The following is a 21,690-nucleotide window of genomic DNA, read 5'->3' as shown; positions in this document are numbered from 1 at the left end:
AATAGATATTAATATAGATATATATATATATATATATATATATATATATTAAATTATATTCGATTCGATATATATATTAAATTATATTCGAATATAATATATATATATTAAATTATATTCGATTTACGACGACGTAACAAAATGTGTGTCCTCCCCAGGCAAAATTGACGCTCCGGATGTGCCGGTGTAGTCCGTTTTGTCACCCGGGGTCGCTTGGACGACTTCGACAATCGGGTCAAAAACGCGTTAAAATTCAAAATTTCACAAAATTTCGATTCGCGATCGATCGCTTCAAAAGGTTTATTCGAGCCTTCGACGGGTAACAGTGCAGACGAAGCGAATTGAGGCGATCGGACGCGCCGACTCTCCGAATTACAAAGTTTTGTGCGCGGGAGTGCGAATTGTGCAAAAGGTCACCCTATGGCTCAGGAAGGTCCTATAGGGAATCCCTTTTGGGTTTTCTCATGTTGGTTTCATCCTTCTAAGTGCTAGAAGTCGATACCACACACGCGAAACTCTAGAAGGGGATGAAAGTGGGTTAAATTTCTAAAATGAGGCAGGTCCCATTTCTAAGGTTCTAAGATAGTAAAAGAGAGATCCTTAAGGCTAGATCCTAAATCCTACGAGAAAGACTAGACCTCACTAAAAATGAGGTCAACAGGTGGCTGCTGTAAGGCGGTGCTGGCTGTGCTGTGATGTGACTGTGGGTTCTATGAGTGTGGTGGTGTTTGTTGTTTGGGATGCTGGCTGTGTTTAAAGATAATAAAATTTTTTTTTTACAAGGTCAACTGTCTTCTTGTAGTGACAAATTGACAGTGACAAACTCGTTAGTTGATATATTAATTTCTTTGAGACCTCACGCCTGCACAACTATAATTACTTCTTTTATTAATTTTTACTTGTTTATTTTGTACAATTCCTGTTTATTTTGTTCCTTGTATATTTGATATTGATTGTTTCGGGCCTTTTACATTATTTTTAAGTGTATTTTTTTTTCATTTGCATTTCACTTGTTTTTCTTTTGATGGTTTTGAGATTTCAATGATTAGACATTGGACTTTAAGGGTTCTTCTAGATGGTCTGTTAATCATTATTTGTTGCTGTCACATGTGAAATCGTATTGAAGACTGTCAAATTCCTCTCATTTTTTCGGCAATATGATTTATGAGTATCTTCTGGATGAACTTTTTGATGACATGTAAGACACGAGCTTTGTTTTATGTGGGTTAAAGACAATCAAGAACTTTTTTTTTGCAAGGTCTGTTGTCTTCTTGTAGTGACAAATTCATTGGTTGCTATATTAAGTTCTTTGAGACCTCACACCTGCAAAATATTGTACTTAATCATTTATTTTGGCAATTTCAACTTATGTTATGACTAATAGATTGTTTTTTGTAGTATTCTGGAAAGATGAGCTCCAGAATTTCAGGGATCTCCCGCTGATTGCTCTGCTACTGCAGACTTCAGACTTCCTTACTTGCGTTACGTCGGGCACATAGCTACGGGAGAGTTCTATAGGTGCCCACGGAGAATTACAGAGAAGTGTTGACAGACAGTCTGATAGATTTCACTGCCGACACTAATCGGGAATTAATAACATTTCTGGAGGACGACATAGCTCATGACGTACGTCGTCTGTGTTTTAAAAACAATACTATCATATAGTTAAATGTAATTTTAATAATTTTTTTTGTTTTGCATTCTTAATATTCATTGTTAAGTGAGCTGTATATCTTATCTTTTGTACTATTTTGATGTGGATTTTATGACTATATCAGCACTATTACAAACAATATTACTGCACAAGGGCAGAATGATCATTTGTCCATAAACATCTGTCGTATAACTGTTTTTAAACCGCAAAAAAACAAATAGTCAGTCAGATTGTCCGCAAGAACTTCTTGGGGCAGCTGCTACGCAACAACTTCTTGGGGCAGCTGTTACGCAACAACTTATTGATAAACTCCAGCTTCCCCAAATAGACACTAAGATGTTGTTAAAATATTTTGAAAATGACATTAATATATCTGCTCTATTCGACTTTTTGACTTTTTGACTTTTTTAGTTTATTCTTCTAAGCTTTTGTTCGCAAGCGTTAGTTTAAACTATTCCATTTTGAAGCATTGAATCATTTAGTCATCAACCTTTTGTTAACTCTTTGTCCAGACTACTAGCTCCTCGTTAACTGATTATATGATGCATTTTGTGCAAGAAAAGACAAGTTATCTCAATTTCTTTTGATTTTATTTCAACTAGCTGTTATACCATGTTTTGTCTTCTATAACGCAAGTGAATTTCTTTCAAGAAAAAGAAAGACAAAATTACATTTTATTTTGGATAATTTTTGTTTAACATTGTAAACAACAATCAATATTACTTGTTTTGTTTGAGCCACAATAAAGTGCACAAATTATCAACATCGAATGCATCCATTTACAAACTGTGGCTAAATTTGTGTGCTTGGTTTATTTTGTTTAAATGGCACAAAAATCATACATTATCCTATTATGATCTAATTTTCATTTTTAATGAAGAATCTTACATCTTAGGTTTGTAAAATATGTTATCCCCAATTCATTAAACATAATTTTTTTTTTATCGAAAGTGTGGATCTCAATGCACATGTAACAGGCTAAAGTTAATTGATTTGAATAAATTGGTGAATTAACAACATGCAAAAAATCACCTAATAATAAACAATTAAAAAGTTCATTAGGTCCTCGCCTATATTGATGGCTAGTTTTGCTAACGTTGAGTCGACCGACTGGTTTGGTTAACATATTGCCTTAAATTCAGAGACGAGAGCTTAGAAACTTGGTAGAAATTCTCATGTAGAGCTTTCATATTTTTGTTTGATTTCGTTTGGTATATCATCTCATGTTTGGGGATTTTTTCTAAACTCTAAATGTGATATAATGGAGAACTTAACGAAATTCTCTTTTGTCAGAATTCACTTATGTAGGATTTTCGGATCTGTTTAGGACAGCTACAACTTATCAATAATCTGCTGATGAGCAACTGATCCAGATAAGCTGCTGATCAGCATCTGATCCGACTAAGTTGACTTACTGTTTGTTTTGTGCATTTGCAAAACAGTTGATTTGTTGCTGTTTTTAGATAAATGACTATTATGCCTCTGTACACTATTGCTGTTTGCAACAAAACCGTCATAGGGATATATTTTATAGTTGAAAAGCAAAAAATCATTTTAGAACAGTAGAGAACAGGATAAGCTTAACACACAAAAAAGGATAACGATTACGTTACTAATAAAAAAAATGATTAAGAAATAAATCATAAAGGCACTAAAACAAAAAACATGACAACTTTAACACATCATGAAACATGTAATAGGCAAAACTTGAGACACACCAAAGTTCAACCACCAGTACACACACATTCAAGTCCAACCACAAGCAACACATTCAAGTCCAACCACGAGCAACACATCCAAGTTCAACCACCAGCAAACGCACCCAAGTCCAGCCATCAACACACACACACACACCCAAGTTCAACCACCAACACAAACACTCAAGTCCAGCCACCAGCACAAGCACTCAAGTACAGCCACCAACAAACGCACCCAAGTCCAACCACCAACAGACACACACCCAAGTCCAACCACCGGCACACACACCGAAGTCCAACCACCAACACACACACACAGCGAAGTCCAACCACCAGCACATACACACCGAAGTCCAACCACCAGCAGCACACCCAAGTCCAACCACTAGCAAACACACCCATGTCCAACCACCAACACACACACACCCAAGTCCAACTACACAAAGAAGTTATATGATAGAGAATGTTATAGCAAAAGCTGATAAACTTTCTACTGATCACATCAATTGAAATCTTTGGCAGCGGTGGATGTCTGAAATGCTTCACTTCATAAATCTTCTTCTTGTTCTTTGGTGGTTACTTCGATTAAAGGCAACTTCTGCCTTTATATTATTAAGAAAGTATAGTAATTCCTCATTTCATTTTTTCTTTTCAAGTTGGTTTCTACTTGAGATTATGTGGCTATGATTTCAAACTATTGTCAATACTACTAATTTCCGGCCACGGGTATATCTTTTCAGGCATCGTTTTCTCATTCTCAATTTTGCAAATGATGAGTCATCAAGGGTGATTGTAAGTCACATATATAGTTGAACCTCTAGCCAAAATTTATATGTAGCAAATGAAGCTTAATACTTAAAATAGGAGTGAGAATCTTAAGAAATCAAGTTCGATCAACCAAAAAACGTAAATTATTGCAAAGAAATTATCCAATGAAATCCACAAAATCGGAAAATCGCAGAGAGATAACCAGTGCAATGAAAACCCTCCAAAATGAATATTATAGCATAACATTGCAAGATACCAGCTGGGAATGAATATTATAGCCAAAATGAATATTATAGCATAACATTGCAAGATACCAGCTGGGATCTGTCGATGGGAGCAATTGAGGGAGAGGCGAGGGAGAAGTGACCTAGGGCAACAACGGTCGAGCGAGGGAGGAGACGAACAGAAAGGCACGGGAGGAAGAAAACCTCGAAGTTGGATTGAAGACACGGGCCGCGGGGTTGATCCCTCAGCCTTGTCTATTAAAAGACGCCATATGCCGTTTCCGGACACGCGATGCGAACACACGAAACAAACAGTGGAGCGGCTTTTTGAAAACGACAAACGCGCTTATAAGCGGCGTCAAACAAAGCCTTAGTCTAGCTTAAAATGTAATGGACGATCCTTGGCCACCGGACCCACCTCCACCTCTTTTTTCTTCCGAGCAGCCTCTTCTTCACCTTCGAAGTTGTTTACACTAGCGTAAAGATCACTCGCTCTAACCTCGGGGCCCCTTGTATGGGTTATAGAGTGAGCCTGATGTTCTCCTCTAATCAGTTCAGTGGTCTTAAATGCTTGGCCGTAGAGGTCTTTGAGGTATTGATTAAGACAACCTTACGTATGTGCCCCTCAAAATCTTACTTACTGTGTTCACATGTTTGTGAAAGTCCAATCTTGTATTAATTAATTTATTTTTTGTATAGGTATCTCTAGATTGCTAAAAGCTTTATAAATAAGAGATTGGAGGGGGCATTTTGACACATGAAATTTACAATATGTTGAGATCACAATCTGTGGCGAATACAATTTTTCTTACCTTTTTTTTTTAAGCCAGATCATTTTCCCTTTTTTTCCTCACCTCTATAACCCTTGGCATCGCTGAGAAATCACTGGTTCTACACGTTTCTCACATCACTATGGACCTATTGAGATCCAAGAGGATGGCCTTATCTTTTTTTCCTTTTGAAAATTTTATAGAAAAAAACGTTTTCGTTCATTTACTTATGTGTTCGGAAATTCTAGAACTAAGAAAGATTTTTTGTTTTGAATTTTGAACTTGATGAGAAATTTTTTTTCTTCTGTACAAATTTGGTCAGGACTAATTAAGGCATTTTGAAAATGGAATTTAGCTATATATTCTCCGTTCAACTTTTTGGACTTCTTTCAGTTTGTTTATTTAAACTTTCTACAACATGCATTAATTTAAAGTATTCTATTCTGAACTACTTGAATGAATGAGTAAATCACTAAGCTTTTGTTTACTATTTTTCTAGTTTAAAGGCATGCCATTAAGTGGGTTTTTGACGTCTCTGGTGCAAGACAAGGCAAGCAATATCTGTTTCTTTTGATTTTTTTTTTCTTGGCCAGTTTTTTTTAATCTTTTTGCCATTAAACTTTATACCGTGTTTCATCTGCCATAATGGAACTGAATTTCCTTCAGGAAGAAGGAAGACAAAAATGCATTTTAATTTCCAATAATTTTTAATTTAACAGTGTAAACAACAACACCTTTTTTTTAGGGCCACAATAGAATGATCCAAATGTGAATTTGGAATGCATCTCTTCACAACACGCGATTAAATTTTCGTGCTTGATTTATATTCTTAGAAATCTTATTTAATGGCAAGAAAATCATACGTTATCCAGCTATGATCTAATTTTTATCTTTAATGAATAATACTATATCTTAGATATACAAAAAATCCTATCTCCAATTCATTAAACATAATTTTTTTTTATCTAAAGTATGGAACTTGAAAAAACTGTAATAGGCTAAAGTGACTCAATCTGAATAAATTGGTGCCTTAACAACGAGCATAGAGTTGCCGCATAATAAACTTAAAAGGTCATATAAAATCTTTGCACACTTCGGCCGACTAAACTGTTGCTAGTTGTCTTGCTAATGTTGGGTCGACAAAAGGGTTTGATCAATTTATTTAGGAGAATTAATCCCTTAAATTCAGAGTTAAGAGCTTAGAAACTTTGGAGAAATTCCCATACAGGGCTTTCATCTCTTTATTAAATATATCATACTACTTTTGGGGATCTTCTCCGAACTCTAAAAGAACGATAATAGGAAACATAATGGAACTCTCTTTTTTCAAAACTCTAATGGATGACTCTTGGCCACCTGGCCAACCTCCACCTTTTTTTTCCCCTCAAAGCTGCCACTTCTTCACCTTAGAATGTGTTCACCCTTCCCTAAAGGGCACCTGCTCCAACCTAGCAGTCCCTTGTCCGGGTTATAGAATGAACCCAGTGATTTCATCCAATTAGCCAGTGACTTCGACTCTTGGCCGTGGAAGTCTTCCAGATATCCATTAAGACAATTTTTCACATGTGCCTTCCGAAATCTTATTTATTGTATGCACGTGCCTGTAACAATCCAATCATATACTTATTTACTTATTTTGTATATAGCTGTCCCTATAGCGCTTAAAGCTTTATAAGTAAAAGATTAGATGTGGTATTTCAACACATGAAATTTACAATATTTTGAGCTGTCAATTAATGATGAATAAAAGTTTCTTAGCTTTTATTTTCTTTTTGCTAGATCCTTCTCCCCTTTTTTCTCACCTTTATAACCCTTGGTATCACTGAGAACTCACGAGCTCTACAAGTTTCTCACATCACAATGAACAAATTTATTTCTGACAAGATGGTCTTATTTTATTTTGCCGTTTTAAAATTTCATACAAATAAACATTCTCTTTTGTTTACTAGTGTTCGGAAGTTCTCAAACTAAGAAGGCTTTACCGTTTTCAACTTAATGAAAAATATTCTTTCTTCTGTGCAAATTTGATTTCGCAAAGGCATTTTTAAAATGGCATAAAGATATATCTGTTATGTTTGTCTTTCTGACTTTCTTCAGTTTGCTTAAGCTTTCCACAACAAGCATTAGTTTAAAATATTTATTCTGAACTACTTTAACCATTCAATCACAAAGCTTATGTTTACTCTTTGTCGAGGTTAGTGGCATACTATTAAGTGATTATTTGACACCCCTTGTGCAGGACAATACAAACAAACTTCGTTTCTTTTGATTTTATTTATGCCAGTTGTTTTAATCTCATTGACATTAAAATTATTCTACCATGTTACATCTGCTATAGCGGTACTAAATTTCCTTCACGGAAAAGAATGACAAGAATGCATTTTAATTTCCAATAATTTTAATTGACATTATAACCAATAGCCACCATTCTTAGCTTTGTTTGGGCCATCATTAGGGTTTTTAAAAAAGCTCGTTGTTTGCGAACAGCTCGTGTTCCACTTGTGAAGTAGCTTGTGCTCGAATGCTTCATTAAGTAAACAAATTGAACGCGAACAAATTTCTTAAGCTCGAATTGTAATTGAGCCGAATACGAACAACCCTTTGTTCGATCGCGTTTGCCTCGTTTTAGTTTGAAATAAATAAGTTGTATGTATTATTTATATAGTAATATATTATATATACTTATATCTAAGTTTAATTCATAACTGTTGTCTTATAGTGTACAAAAGTGGTGCAGGTTCGAATCCAACATCATACATCTATTTTTTTAAATAATTTAAACGAGCTAATTTCGAGTCGAACACGAACACACTGTTCACTAGCAATTTTGAACGTCAGCCAATTTCGAACGAGTCGAACACAAGCCAAACACGAGCTAAGCTTGAGCTCGCTCATGCTCAGCTCATTCACAACTCTGATCATCATAAAATGAGCGAAATGTCAATTTGGAATGCATTTTTTTTCAAAGTGCAGTTATATTTTCACATTCGGTTTATTTTCTTATAATTATTCTTTAATGACTTGAAATTAACTTTATCTAATTTTTTTTTGTATCTTAATTGTGAAGTGCTAGGGACATGTCTTCTCCTAATCAATAATTGAGTGTTTATATACCTAATGACCAAAATAATATGGCATAGAGTTTATTTGTAACTTTCGAACTCAAATAGCTTTTATGCTAAACAAAATAGTGTCATGATATTACGTATAATGAAGGTTGGAGATGTAATAGCCAAAGACCACACTAGTTGTCTTGTGAACTCAACGTTTCTTGTATTTTCTTAAAAATACCGTGAAATACTAATTGATATATTCCTATTGAGTTTTGAACTTAATCAAATAACATGAGTGTTTGACTTAGGGCCTGTTTGGGGCAGCTTATTACCTGTGGCGGCGTTTTCAAAACGCCGTCGTCCTGTTTGGTTGGAGCTTTTTAACCACGGTCTACGAAACTCCATTTCATTTTGTGAATAACGCGAACCGAGGGATGATCTCCGCGGTCCGCGTTCGTTCGCTGATTATTACAATTTACCCCTGTGCGATCGTGGTTCTCCCAACCTCGTCTCCTCTGCCCTATTGAGATCTTCGTCTCTCGATCGTTTATGAAGGCACGACGGAATGGCGGGATACGAAGACAGTCGTTGGCTCACCGAAGCCCTTGCCTACCTTTAAGATGCAGTCACAATTAGAACCAGCGGGAAGTTAACGACGGAGTCGTGACATACAACGCCATCCAAACTCCCATCTTTCTCACAGGATCTCCAACTGACAGACAACGGCAGGACCGTGGTAGGATCGCCAACATACAGAGACCCCCACAACTTCTAACTTCCCATTTCACGCTCTTCTTCACAACATACATAGACGGGTTGTATGCCAGGTGCACCGGTTGAATGAGAAGGGGTTCGTCGTCATTGTTATGATGGATGGAGGGGAGCAAAATTCATGTGGGACATCTCAACGGGTTCACTTCCCTCAACGCAGAGGATGATGAGGTTTGGTCTTTTACTGTCATAGCTTTAAAAGCACCATCTTTCAGAAAACTCTATTAATGTAATTTATGATGGTTTTGTTGCAGATGTTATTAGAGTTGGCTATGAGCATCTCCAAGATGGTGGAATGGTCAGATTTTAGATGATAGAAAAATTTGGTGCAAATACACCGATCTAAGATTGCTATTGCTTAAGACCAAAATCTTATTTTTGGCGAGATGATAGTCTAGTTATGAGCGCGACGCCATGCTCCCTATCATTTTCTCAATGGTAAATGGAAGATCACGTTCGTCATATAGACTGCAATGTAGTGAGATATTAATAAGAGTGTGTTATAGAAAGGTTCATATGTATGCTATTTTCAATACAAGTCAACTTATTTCTTATAGAATAATCATCATTATCCTTGTCCCAATGATGCATGCTGATTGTTACTACCCTAGATTTCTAATTAGATCCATTTACAACATATTGAAGCTACATTTACAAAAGAGAAAAAGGCTAGGTGTGGAAAATTACAATATCATAACTCACTTATCTAGTTTCATCGGCCACTAATGTAAAGAGTTGAACTACCAATCAGATGAGTGTAGAAGCAATTACATGGAGTAATTTTGTTCTCAACTGTCAGATCTGTAGTCGTTAAAGTTCTAGTGTAGACAACATTGCGTTTGTCTGAATAGTCTTTTATCTATCAAAAACTACAAATCAGCTGTTTGCAAAACACACAAATCAAACAGCTAAACAACTTATCTAAAACAGAGATAGAATTGTCATTTATCCAGAATCAACTTTTTTCAAACTCACAAACCAAACAGACAAACAATTTATCCAGATCAGCTGCTTATCACCAGTAGCTTATCTGGATAAGCTAGATAAGTTGCAGCTACCCTAAATAGACCCTTAGTTTTGCATCAAGAAGTAAATAAATTAATCAAAAAATACAAATTTTGTTGGTCCTCACCCATAGAATTTAAGTTTTGGGTTGAAAATTAGCATGTTATTCTGACAATTAACGTCTTTAAGACATATCCAAGCTGCCAGTGGGTTTGTGCTTTGTTTTAGAGGGTATTCAGAAGCTTTTGTTCAAGGGTGTGTGTGATGATGACAATATGTGAATTAATGAAATGATTAATCTTAACTTGCAAGATAGATATCACACGCCAACTTCATCAAAGCTAGTTAGTGCTCAAATGGAAATGTTTCATTTATAGATAATCACCACCAAAATATATAAAAGTAAGCATAAAGAAAAAATAATATTTTATTACTTTAATAAAGTTGTTTGAATTAATTTAATCAGAAAATAATATTTTATTATTTAAGTTTTACATACTAGGCTCAAAAAATGGTACACTCCAATATTGCTGGATATAAGAAAATGATTAATTTCAACTCTTAAGATAAACCTCAAAAATCAAAAGGAGGTAACTAGTTTTATAATCAAGAGAAAAAATTCATATACCAAGCGTAAAAGTATCATATTGAAGCAACAACAATAACTAATGAAAATTAAATTGAAGAAACAATTGCCAAAATGAAAGAACTCTATTAAGTGCAAGTATGAACTACAATATAAGTGTCAAATATAAGTAGTACAACTGAAAAATCTACTGTTGTAGTAATGGTTCACTAAGCAACTCACTTATATAAACATTATAATATTGAATGAGCTTGATATTTCAAACTCAATAAGTAACTCGGATTTATTAAAATATGAATGATAAGTCATTTAAGCGACATAAGTAATAAAAAAACAGGATAAAAATTGTAATTGAAATATGATAAGCTATATTTAATTCTTTAGTTAGAATAATATTTTATGATACATAAAAGAGTGTCCCATGTTTTAAGATAATTTACAATCGTTATGCTCATTAGCTCATGATTATTTCTTCGAAAAAATATAATCAACACATTTTCTATACTATCATAGCCATGTACAAATATATCAAGCATATTTGCTTATATCCATAGATGATTCATTAGTCTCTTGTCGTATTGTCACATTGAAATGCAAATAAATAAAATAATTTGATAAATAAATAAATTCATGATTAAATACAAAATTGTTACGCCCATACACGAGCCGGTCCACCGTGGGCCAGCTGGAAGCCTTATAACCTGTATGCAGGCGGGCGAGTCTGGGCGATGGGAAGAAGACGAGCGGACTAGGGGAGCCGCAGAAGAAGGAAAGGAAAGGAAAGGTTGGGGTCCACTAAGGCCATAATCACCTATGCAAGGGGGTGAAATTAAAGGAGTTTGGAGGGAATGTTATGAAGAAAGTTTTTGAAATGCTGTGAGGAGATTCTATTAGGAGGGAACCTAGGGTTTGTTTTTATTAGGTATTATTTTGTTGATTGTGTTTTAGTTCCTTTCTATTTTTATTTTTAAAGGACCCGCCGGTTTGTTTATCATCATATACATTATTTTTCTGAATAAATATTTCTTATGGATCATATGAATAATAAAAAGAAGGGAGAAATCAGAAAAAATGGACTTACGATAATGACTACAAACAAGAGAAAGAACTTGGAGTGTCTACGTGCGATAAACCTCGTAAGGATATGTCAAATTTGTCTGCTTAAACAAGATCCGGTGGAAGTACCTTGGACTGCTATCCGCGAAAGAATATCTAAGTAGACTACCCACAACCAGATATTCATGTGTGTTTGCCTGTTCTGGGTTCTAGAGTGCTCCTAAGATGAATTATCACACTTGGTTAATTACATTCTGGGGGTTGCCAAAGAGTACTCTTGATCCAAAGGAGTTTTGCTTACATGAGTAGTGACGAATAACACAAAACTATCAAAAGATGGTTATCTCATATGAGAATGCTCCGATGCTTTCAAAGCTCCCCTTAAGCCACGGGACAGAGAGTGAGTCTCTTACGGTCCCTACGTGGGTAACAGACTTATCGATATACAACCTGCAAAATAACCGAATCATTTCGACGGGGAATCCTGATTCGTGAAAGCACATCCGGGTTATAAGAGCAGAGGACAAATCATCGTATCCTAAACGGACGGTAGCTCATCGATAATCTGGCCGCCAAGATGATAACAATAAAGACAAAATGAGCGACAATGCTTAACAGGGGTAGTCAATTGGAGGAGTACCACAGACCCGTCTTCCCAAGACACTAAAACCCTAAGTCTACATGATCGTGAAGGTAGTCGACCAATCACGTCTAGATATCTCTGGTCAACAATAAGTGAATTTTGTCGTCCGTAGGGATCTCAGCAGCTCTAAGGTTAAAGGAAGGAAATTTTATCCCATGATTATCAGGTCGAGTTCCAAGAGGTGAGGCTTTTAACCGCCTAAATGGTAAAGATGCCATTAGAAAAAAAGGAGAAATGGAGGTTCAACTACAGAGCTGAATGCGTTCCCAACTAAATGATTTATACTCGGTCTGGGTCGAAAAGCTTTCTAACGACCTAAGCGCAATAGACAACCACCTAAGTAAAAATCTATCTTGGACTTGGTTTATGCCTATGCAAAGACCAAATTGAAGGCCATGCAGGAAAGTAAATATAGATTTTAAAATTCCTGAATGTTTTATTCTTAAATTTTAATTTATCTTGAATCTTTATTATGTTTTTTGTATAAAAAAAGTTACAAATTTAAGGTTCTAGAGAGCCTAAATTGCAATTTTCGTGAAATCCAAGTTAAACCTGAAAACAATAAGGAAAACAATCTAAGTGTGCAAACACGCGATAAGAAATAAAAACACTCCAAAATATATAAAAGTGGCTAGTGCCGCTGAGTCTGCGACATCCCAGGAAAAAATTGGAAAGACGATCGGACTCCGCATATACATGCTTGATCCTAAATCAATACTAAAATATAGAATTCGGACATAAGGTATGACACACGAGCTGCCGTTTTTGGTCTTTGTCATGTGATTTGATTCGTCATTTGCCTTACTGATACAGACTTAACTTAGAGATTCTATCAAATAAATTTAAAAGAGAAAATAAAGAGTCGACCTGCATGAAAATAATGTTAGCGGGAAAGCCAACAAGAATGCAAAGTATAATTAGATGTCTTTCATCAGGGAGCTAAATGACATTTGCAGGAAAAAAGTTAGTAGAAATCATTATATGCTTCGTCTTTATGGTACCTGTGTGTGCATATGTATAAACACGACTCCCTATAGAAGATTGTCGTAATATACTACTAAGCATATTAAGCACACTAGTACACCAACTAGCATCATAAATCTAATTGTAGCACACCATGTAACGAAAAGTGCCCTAACCAACATCTAAGTGTAGTGTAAGTCTTCGGATACGTATGATTTTGACCACACCAACCCTGTTTTAAAGGTCCAAGGGACCTAAAGGGCGTCACCTAGAATGAGTTTTGAAAAGAGTTGGTCTTATATTTAACTATACGACCTAGTTTGCTACATGCATAATTTTAAAATCATGGTGAATGTAGTAATATGCAGAAAATTAATATATATATATATATATATATATATGTTTTAAAATAAGGGTCATTAAATGCTGATCCATAACATACAATGTGACAAATTATATTCCTTGGATTCTTCGCACAGTCATAATCGTGTCAATTTTGATGCTTTACCTCGCATTGCTCTCCTGGTTCGACACGGCAAGTAATCCTCATTTAACCATTTTGACCGATACAGGGTTCTATCCATGCACGCATACAAATGCAAATGCAAACAATCAAACACAAGTGTGGTGAGGATGTCTGGTGGAGGAAGTGACTCGGAAAGGGTGGGCTACCATGGAGGTTTCAACAGAAGTTTTGTGGAGAGTCTTGGGGAAGAAAGGTGTTGATATGACTTACATTTAAGTCATTAAAGATATGCATACTAGAGCTATTACTTGTGTTCAAACAGAAAGTGAATTGGCCAAGTATTTTTCTAGTTTAGTTGGATTACATCAGGGATTGACTTTAAGGCTATTTCTTTTTGCTTTAGTTATGGATGCTCTTGCTAGACATTTGCAGGAGGATGTATCTTGGTATATGTTCTTTGCTAATGATGTCCTTCATGTGGGTAATACGAGAAAGAGCTCAGGAAAAACTTGAATTATAGATGTTTTCATTGGAGTCTAAGGCCCCGTTTGGGGCAACTTTTTTGCCGCGACATGCCTCATGCCTCGAGGTCGAGGTGTTTGGGGCGACATTTTTACCCCGACGAGCCGTGTTTTTCCTAAAATGCGTGCTGCTGGTTCTACTTCGCGACCCTCTGTTCCTACTTACCAAAATACGGCTTTGCCTTCCCTTTTCGCAAACACCTTTGTGCCCTGGCGCATGTTCGGGTCTGTTCGTCTGCGATCTCTTGTTTTCTCTTATCTGCTTGTTTCCTCATCTCCTTCTTGTCATCTGCGATCTATCTCCTAGTTCCTCCCGCCTTTGTTCCCTTCTGGAAAGCATCAATACTTACCACTCTATTCTTTTGGAGTTGCATATTTTCCACCTAAATTATGTTTTTTTATATGGAAGTTTACATACATAATACTCGATTCTTGTGTAGTTTGATTTCGTTTTTGTACGTGCGAATTGTGCTTGAGTAGTTGATTGTTTGTTGTTGTTTTTATGGAAGGATACATACATAGGACTTCATTTTTGAGTGGTTTTTGATGCACTCTTTATGGTTTAGACTAGGATTTTGGTGGAAGGTTTTGGTTGGTATACTAATAACCACAAGCTACATCCACCAATAACCACAAGCTACATTTAACTCCATATCTTCCTTGTTTGAGTTGTTTTTATGTTTTTTTTTTATGAGATGAAGGTTTTGTTTGATATAAATGTTATAAGTAATGTTTAGATGTTGGATATGTAAATATATACAAATTTGGGGGTATATATGTGAATGCTAATTTTCTTTTTACACTATTAGGACACATGTTCGTGGTATGCTGATGATGAGATAATGGTTGTGGGTTGGGTGTTTTTGGTTGTGTTTTGCTGATGTGATGGTAGGTGTGGGTTGGGGCATATGCTTGTGATGCTTATGAGTGGTGCCTATGGGTCGGGTCATATGGTCGTGCTTTGCTGATGTGATGGTAGTTGTGGGTTGGGGCATATGTTTTTGTCTTGCTGGTGAGATGATAGCTGTGAGTTAGTGCATATGATTGTCCTCTGCTAGTGGCTTCTTGTAGTACCCACAGCTTCATGTTGCTTGGGGTTATCAGTGGGTGTATCTTGGGTTATGGTGGTTGTAGCTTGGGGTTATGGTAGATGTGGCTTGGGATTATTTGTGAGTGTATCTTGGGATTATGGTGGTTGTAGCTTAGGGTTATGGTGGATGTGACTTGGGGATATTGGCGACTGTGACTTGGGTTTAGCTACGGCTTGGGGTTATTGGTGGGTGTATCTTGGGGTTATGGTGGATGTAGCTTAGGGTTAGTGGCGGCTGTGGCTTGGGGTTAGCTATGGCTTAGGGTTATTGGTGGGTGTAACTTGGGATTTTGGTGGTTGTAGCTTGTGGTTATGATGGATGTGACTTGGTTATTGGTGGCTATGGCTTGGGTTATCGGTGGCTTATCTCGGGGTTATGGTGTCCGTAGCTTGGGTTTGCTGTGGATGTGGCTTGGTGTTATTGGTGGATGTGGCTTGGGGTTATGGTGGGTGTATCTTGGGGTTATTGGTGGGTGTATCTTTGGGTTATGGTGGTTGTGGCTTGGGGTTATTGGTGGATGTGACTTTGGGTTTATTAGTGGGTGTGGCTTGGGGTTATGGGTGCGTGTCGCGTGGGGTTATCGTGGATGTGGCTTGGGGTTATTGGTGGCTGTGGTTTTGGTTATTGGTGGCTGTGGTTTTGGTTATTGGTGGTTGTATCTTTGGGTTATGATGGATGTGGCTTGGGGTTATGGTGGATGTGTCTTAGGGTTATTTTTGGTTGTGGCTTGGGGCTATTAGTGGGTGTATCTTGGGGTTATGGTGGGTGTAGCTTGGGATTAGGGTGATTGTGGCTTGGTGTTATTGGTGGGTGTATTCCTGGTGTTATGGTGGATGTGACTTGGGGTTATTGGTGGTTGTGGCTTGGGGGTTATTTGTGGGTGTATCTTGGGTTATTGGTGGGTGTATCTTGTGGTTGTGATGGATATAGCTTGGTTTTATTGGTGGCTATGGCTTTGGGTTTATTGGTGGGTGTGGCTTGGGATTATTGATAGGGGTTATGGTGGATGTGGCTTGGGGTTATTGGTGGGTGTATTTGGTGACTATAGTATGGTGATATGGTGGATGTGCTTTGGGGTTATTGGTGGCTGTGGTTTGGGGTATCAGTGGCTGTGGCTTGGGGTTATTGGTGGGTGTATGACGGCTGTAGCTTGTGGTTGTGGGGGATGTGGCTTGCAGTTATGATGGTTGTATTTTGGGTTATGGTGGCTGTGGCTTGGGGTTATGGTGGTTGTGACTTGTGGTTATTGGTGGGTGTATCTTGGGGTTATGGTGGCTATAGCTGTGGGTTATGTTGGCTGTGGCTTGGGGTTATTGGTGGTTGTGGCTTGAGGTTATTGGTGGGTGTATCTTAGGGTTATTGGTGTGTGTGGCTTGGGTTTATTGGTGGCTATGTTTTTGGGTTTATTTGTTGGGTGGCTCGGGGTTATTGGTGGGGGTTATGGTAGATGTGGCTTGGGGTTATCGGTGCCCGTGGCTTGGGGTTATTGATGGGTGTATGTTGGGGTTATGGTGATTGTAGCCTGGGGATATGGTGGATGTGGCTTGGGGTTATTTGTGGTTGTGGTTTGGGGTTATTGGTGGCTGTGGCTTGGGGTTATGACGACTGTAGCTTAGGGTTGTGGTGGATGTGGCTTGGGGTTAGGGTGGTTGTATCTTGGGGTTATGGCGGTTGTGGCTTGGTGTTATGGTGGTTGTGGCTTGGGGTTATTGGTAGTTGTGGCTTGGGGTTATTGGTTGGGGTTTTGGTGGTTGTGGATGGGGGTTATGTTGGGTGTGGCTTGGGGTTGTTGGTGGTTGTGGCTTGGGGTTGTTGGTGGTTGTGGCTTGGGGTTATTGGTGGGTGTATTTTGGGGTTATGGTGGCTGTGTCTTGGGGTTATTGGTGGCTGTGTCTTTGGGTTATTGGTGGTCATGGCTTTGGGTTATTGGTGGGTTTATTTTGAGGTTATTGGTGGATGTGGCTTGGGGTTATGGTGGATGTGGCTTGTGGTTAATGGTGGCTGTATCATGGGGTTATGGTAGCTGTGGCTTGAGGTTATGGTGGTTGTGACTTGGGGTTATTGGTGGTTGTGATTTGGGGTTATTGGTGACTATGGCTTTGGATTATTGATGGGTGTATCTTGGGGTTATGGCGGCTGTGGCTTGGGGTTATGTTAGATGTGGCTTGGGTTTATTGGTGGGTGTGGCTTGAGGTTATGATGGCTGCAGCTTGGGGTTATGGTGGGGGTGGCTTGGGGTTATTGGTGGGCGTGGCTAGGGTTATAGGTGGGCGTGGTTTGGGCTTATGGTGACTACAGCTTGGTTATGCTGCTTATAGCTTGGGGTTGTTGGTTGGTGTATCTCGGGGTTTTGGTGGTTGTGGCTTGGGGTTATTATTTCCTTGTGCATATGTTGCTTGTTTTGCATTTACTTATCTTTCTTCTTATTATCATGACAAAGCGATGACTAAGAATAAAGAGGTTGTTAAACCAACATTATGGGATAGAGAAACCAAAATAATATTTTGTGACCTTTGCCTGGAGGAAATAGATTTTGGTAATAGAACCACGACCTTATTCAACAAAGAAAGGAAAGTCAAACAGAGAATACAACAAGATGCAACTAAAGAACTAGTAGGATCAACTCAAGATAAATTGGAAAGTTTGGAAGGAATTGAAATGAGAATCAATGGGTTTGGGTGGGATCCGGTGAAACGAATCATTAATGGTTCTAAGGATTGGTGGGCGTAAAGACTTGCGGTGAGTATATCTGACATGTACCTTAATGTGGTTAATTTAATTTCTAGGTCATGATCAACTGAAGTAAATGTTATGACTTTGTAGGTGGTGTCTGCTGCTAAGAAATTTAAACTTAGCGACCTCGAACTTGATTTGAAAGAGAAGTTAGATCGAATGTTCGGAGGGGTTGTGGCAACTTACAAATATGTATGTGTCTCTAGTGAAATAGGTTTTGGTGCCAGGACCGAGCCATTAAATATCGAACAATCAGGAGATTCCAACAATGTCCCCAGCCCAGAACCTCGTGAAATTGTGTCCACTAGCTGCACTAATCGTCATCGGTTTGAGAATAGAAAGAAAGACAATGTTGCTTACCTTAGAACCCAGATGTCTCAACTAGTGGTTTCTTGCAGTACTAAGCCTCCTCCCAACATAAGCTGATTTGGTGGATACAATTTTGGAAATTTTGAATTCAAGTGATGAACTTTCGTAGTTGTATTTGTTTGCGATAGAATTGCTTGAAGATCCGACCCTTAGGGATTTTTTCGTGAAGATTCTCGAGGGCAAAAGACTTTTGTACCAACGATATTGTTACAATCACATGATGATGTGAGAATCCTGTTTTAATTACAACTGCCTGGGACATATATGTTTGTGTGTTGTTTTAATAATGTTGTGGATATCTCTTATGCTTGGAACAATTTCTACTCCTACTACTATTCCAATTTTTATGTTATTTGTGCTCTAAAAATGTTATTTATGTGATTCATGCTTGCTTGCGACATGGTTGTGTTTAATTTATTATTGCTATTGTGCCAGCTAGTACAACATACATCTGAGTGATTTAAGACATAAAAAGTCACATAAGGAGGGTTATAGTCGTATGCCTGATCTACGAATATTACAACAAGTATGGAGATCACTCTTCATGCTTGACATTCTCATACATTGGGGATAAATGGGTTGGAGAGCTACTTGTTGGAGTCCCGATGAGATTCAACAATATGTTCCGCAAGAGAGAAGATATTAAACGATTTTTTGGCGGATCTAAACAGATTTCATGGACTGCATGAGTCATCGACGACGAATCTACGAGAGGTATTAACGATAACACTCTGCATATTATCCCACAACGCGTTAATGTGAGGCGCAATGGAAAGATTTCAACACTCCTCCGAAACGATTAGTAGATATTTCTCAGTGGGTTTGGTGACACTTGTGAGTTTATCTTCATAGGTTATTAAATCAATTAATCTTTCGTTCGAACGGACTCCTACGGAGATTGGATTCGATGCACGGTACATGTCGTTCTTTAAGGTAACGTTTCATAATTGATTACATTCAATATTAAAAATGTATGACATTCTTTTAAAACTCGTTCAACTTCAAGTGGGATTGCATTGGAGCAATATATGAAACCTTTGTTGATGCACCGAACATATGTCGTCTACATGTTAAGAACAATATAATCATTATTGTAATTATAATTTTAATAGTTTTTGACTTTTTTTTGCTCTCTTGTTACTCTCTATTAAGTGAGGTGTACATCTAAATTTGTATTATTCTAAAGTGAATTTCACTTTCTGAAGTATCAAGTATATCTTTGTGACAGTTCTGTTATAACCAATATTAATAAACAGGGGCAGAGTGGTCATTTGTCCAGAATCAGAAAAAATTTAACATCAGTCCAACGCACGTAGAGTAACGTGCGGAGCATGAAATCACGCCACGATATCCCGCGAAAGAAAAAAAAAAAACGGCGCAGTAACACGGGGAATATTCCCTCCCGCGTTATTGATGTGTTATTGTATGTTACTCATGTGTTATTGTGTCCTGGGAATATTCCTGGTGTTATAATAACACAATAACACATGAATAACACATGAATAAAATTGAATAACACATGAATAACACATGAATAACACACAATAACACATGAATAACACGGGGAAGAATATTCTCCCGTGTTACTGCGTCATTTTTTCTCTGTCGGGAATATTTCCCGTGTTATTTAGGTGTTATTGTTTGTTATTCATGTGTTATTTTGTCCTGAGAATATTCTTGGTGTTATAATAACACAATAACACATCAATAACACGCAATAACACATGAATAACACATCAATAACGTGGGAGAGAATATTCCCTGTGTTACTGCGCCGTTTTTTTTTCTCTATTGCGCGGGGTGTCGTGGCGTGATTTCATTGGCTACGCACGTTACTTCTACGTGCGTAGTACTGATGTAATATTTTTTTCCAGAAACAGCTGTCATACTGCTGTTTTCAATCAGCTAAAATAAACAACCAGCCAACTTCCCAGTAACAGTTTCCCAGTAGCAGCTTCCTGGGGCAACTAAGCTTCCTGGGGCAACTAAGCTGTAGCTGTTGTACTTGGCTTTAGGAATGAAGATTTTGTCAAGCACCATGATGACCCATCTTGCTTGAAGAGAAGTCATAATAGAGGCTGTTATGTCTAAGTTGATTGAATTTATTACTAACAATTATTCTGAAATTTTATCTATCAGAATAGAGTGAGTAGTAAATTCAATTATCTAGATAAGCTTAACATATAACATAACTTCAGGGATGTAATGATTAGCACAAATTAACTGAACAGGAACATTCCAAAATATTCTATTCATTCTATCATAAAGTTTCTAACAAATATTAAAGTTCAATTTCATAACACCTAAATTTCATCATATTTATGTGGAAAATTTTTATATCATATAACAAAATTGTACATTAAAATATAAATTTATTTTTTCAAAGTTCGACCCTCACTTAGGATCAAACTCATCTTCCCTTTTAGAAATAATGACCAGCATAACATTTATGAGCTTAAAAGCTTAACAGTATAAATAATTCTAAAACACGTTTATTGAATTAAAATAATATGATATATTGATCATGAGTTTGACAAAAGACATTAAAATAAAATATATATTAGTCCAGTCTATTTTCTAATTTTCATAAAGTTCCCTTTTTTAATAATAGCTAGCATAATAATCTGTGAGAAAATTATAAAAAAAATGTTTACAATCATTCATAATTTACATTATCTTAGTAAGCTTATAGGTGTTAATATTAGAGACAAATCTTTTAATTTTAGAATATCATGTATGTGGGCCTTGGTTCATTGACAATCATAAGGTGGTTGGCTATATTTGACTTACTCTACATATCATATATTAAAAATCTAGCTTGAATTGTACATATTGAGAATCTTTTTAACTCAATAAAGGCTCATCTCAGTTTGTATAGCTCTTTATAAATATATCAATTTGAGGGCCCTTTTGTCTCTATATGGGCTTCACTTTTGTCCCCTTAATGTATAGGTCATTATGAATATATCAATTTGAGGACTCTTTTACTTCCATATGAGCTCTCATTTATCTTTATATTTTTATATGAGCTCTCAGTTATCGTTTTTTCTAGAATAAGTTATTTTAAACATATCATTGTCAACCTAACCCATATACTATGATTTTTTAAAGCTTATTTCATTTTCGTTATTGGATATTTTAATATGTATACTATTTATTTTAAACAGGCTATTCAATGTTCCATTAATATGTAGTTTAAGTCTCAGTTGTCTTGTTAAAAAAATTGAATGAATATTAATATATTCTTGATTCTCTTGACATGTTTTTCTTAAACTTAATGTGGCATGTACTATTCATAAAGTGTAGGGCATAGACATGCA

The 21,690-nt window shown here is 36.9% G+C and overlaps 1 protein-coding gene across 7 annotated transcripts in view; it reads left to right on the top strand.

The window, feature by feature from the left end:
* Nucleotides 1-21,690, top strand: part of LOC110025267 (ubiquitin thioesterase otubain-like) — a 92,242-nt gene that overhangs the window by 35,251 nt on the left and 35,301 nt on the right. For all 7 annotated transcript variants that reach the window (XM_020725652.1, XM_020725653.1, XM_020725655.1 and 4 more), the window contains exon 8: nucleotides 5,613-5,663. In XM_020725652.1, the coding sequence (XP_020581311.1) occupies nucleotides 5,613-5,663 (51 nt within the window). The remainder of the gene's footprint in view (nucleotides 1-5,612; nucleotides 5,664-21,690) is intronic.

This window comes from Phalaenopsis equestris, unplaced genomic scaffold, assembly GCF_001263595.1.
Source record: "Phalaenopsis equestris unplaced genomic scaffold, ASM126359v1 Scaffold000297, whole genome shotgun sequence".
Lineage (NCBI taxonomy): Eukaryota > Viridiplantae > Streptophyta > Magnoliopsida > Asparagales > Orchidaceae > Phalaenopsis > Phalaenopsis equestris.
Note: the sequence above shows the minus strand (reverse complement) of the source record. Positions and strands in the feature narration are given on the sequence as shown.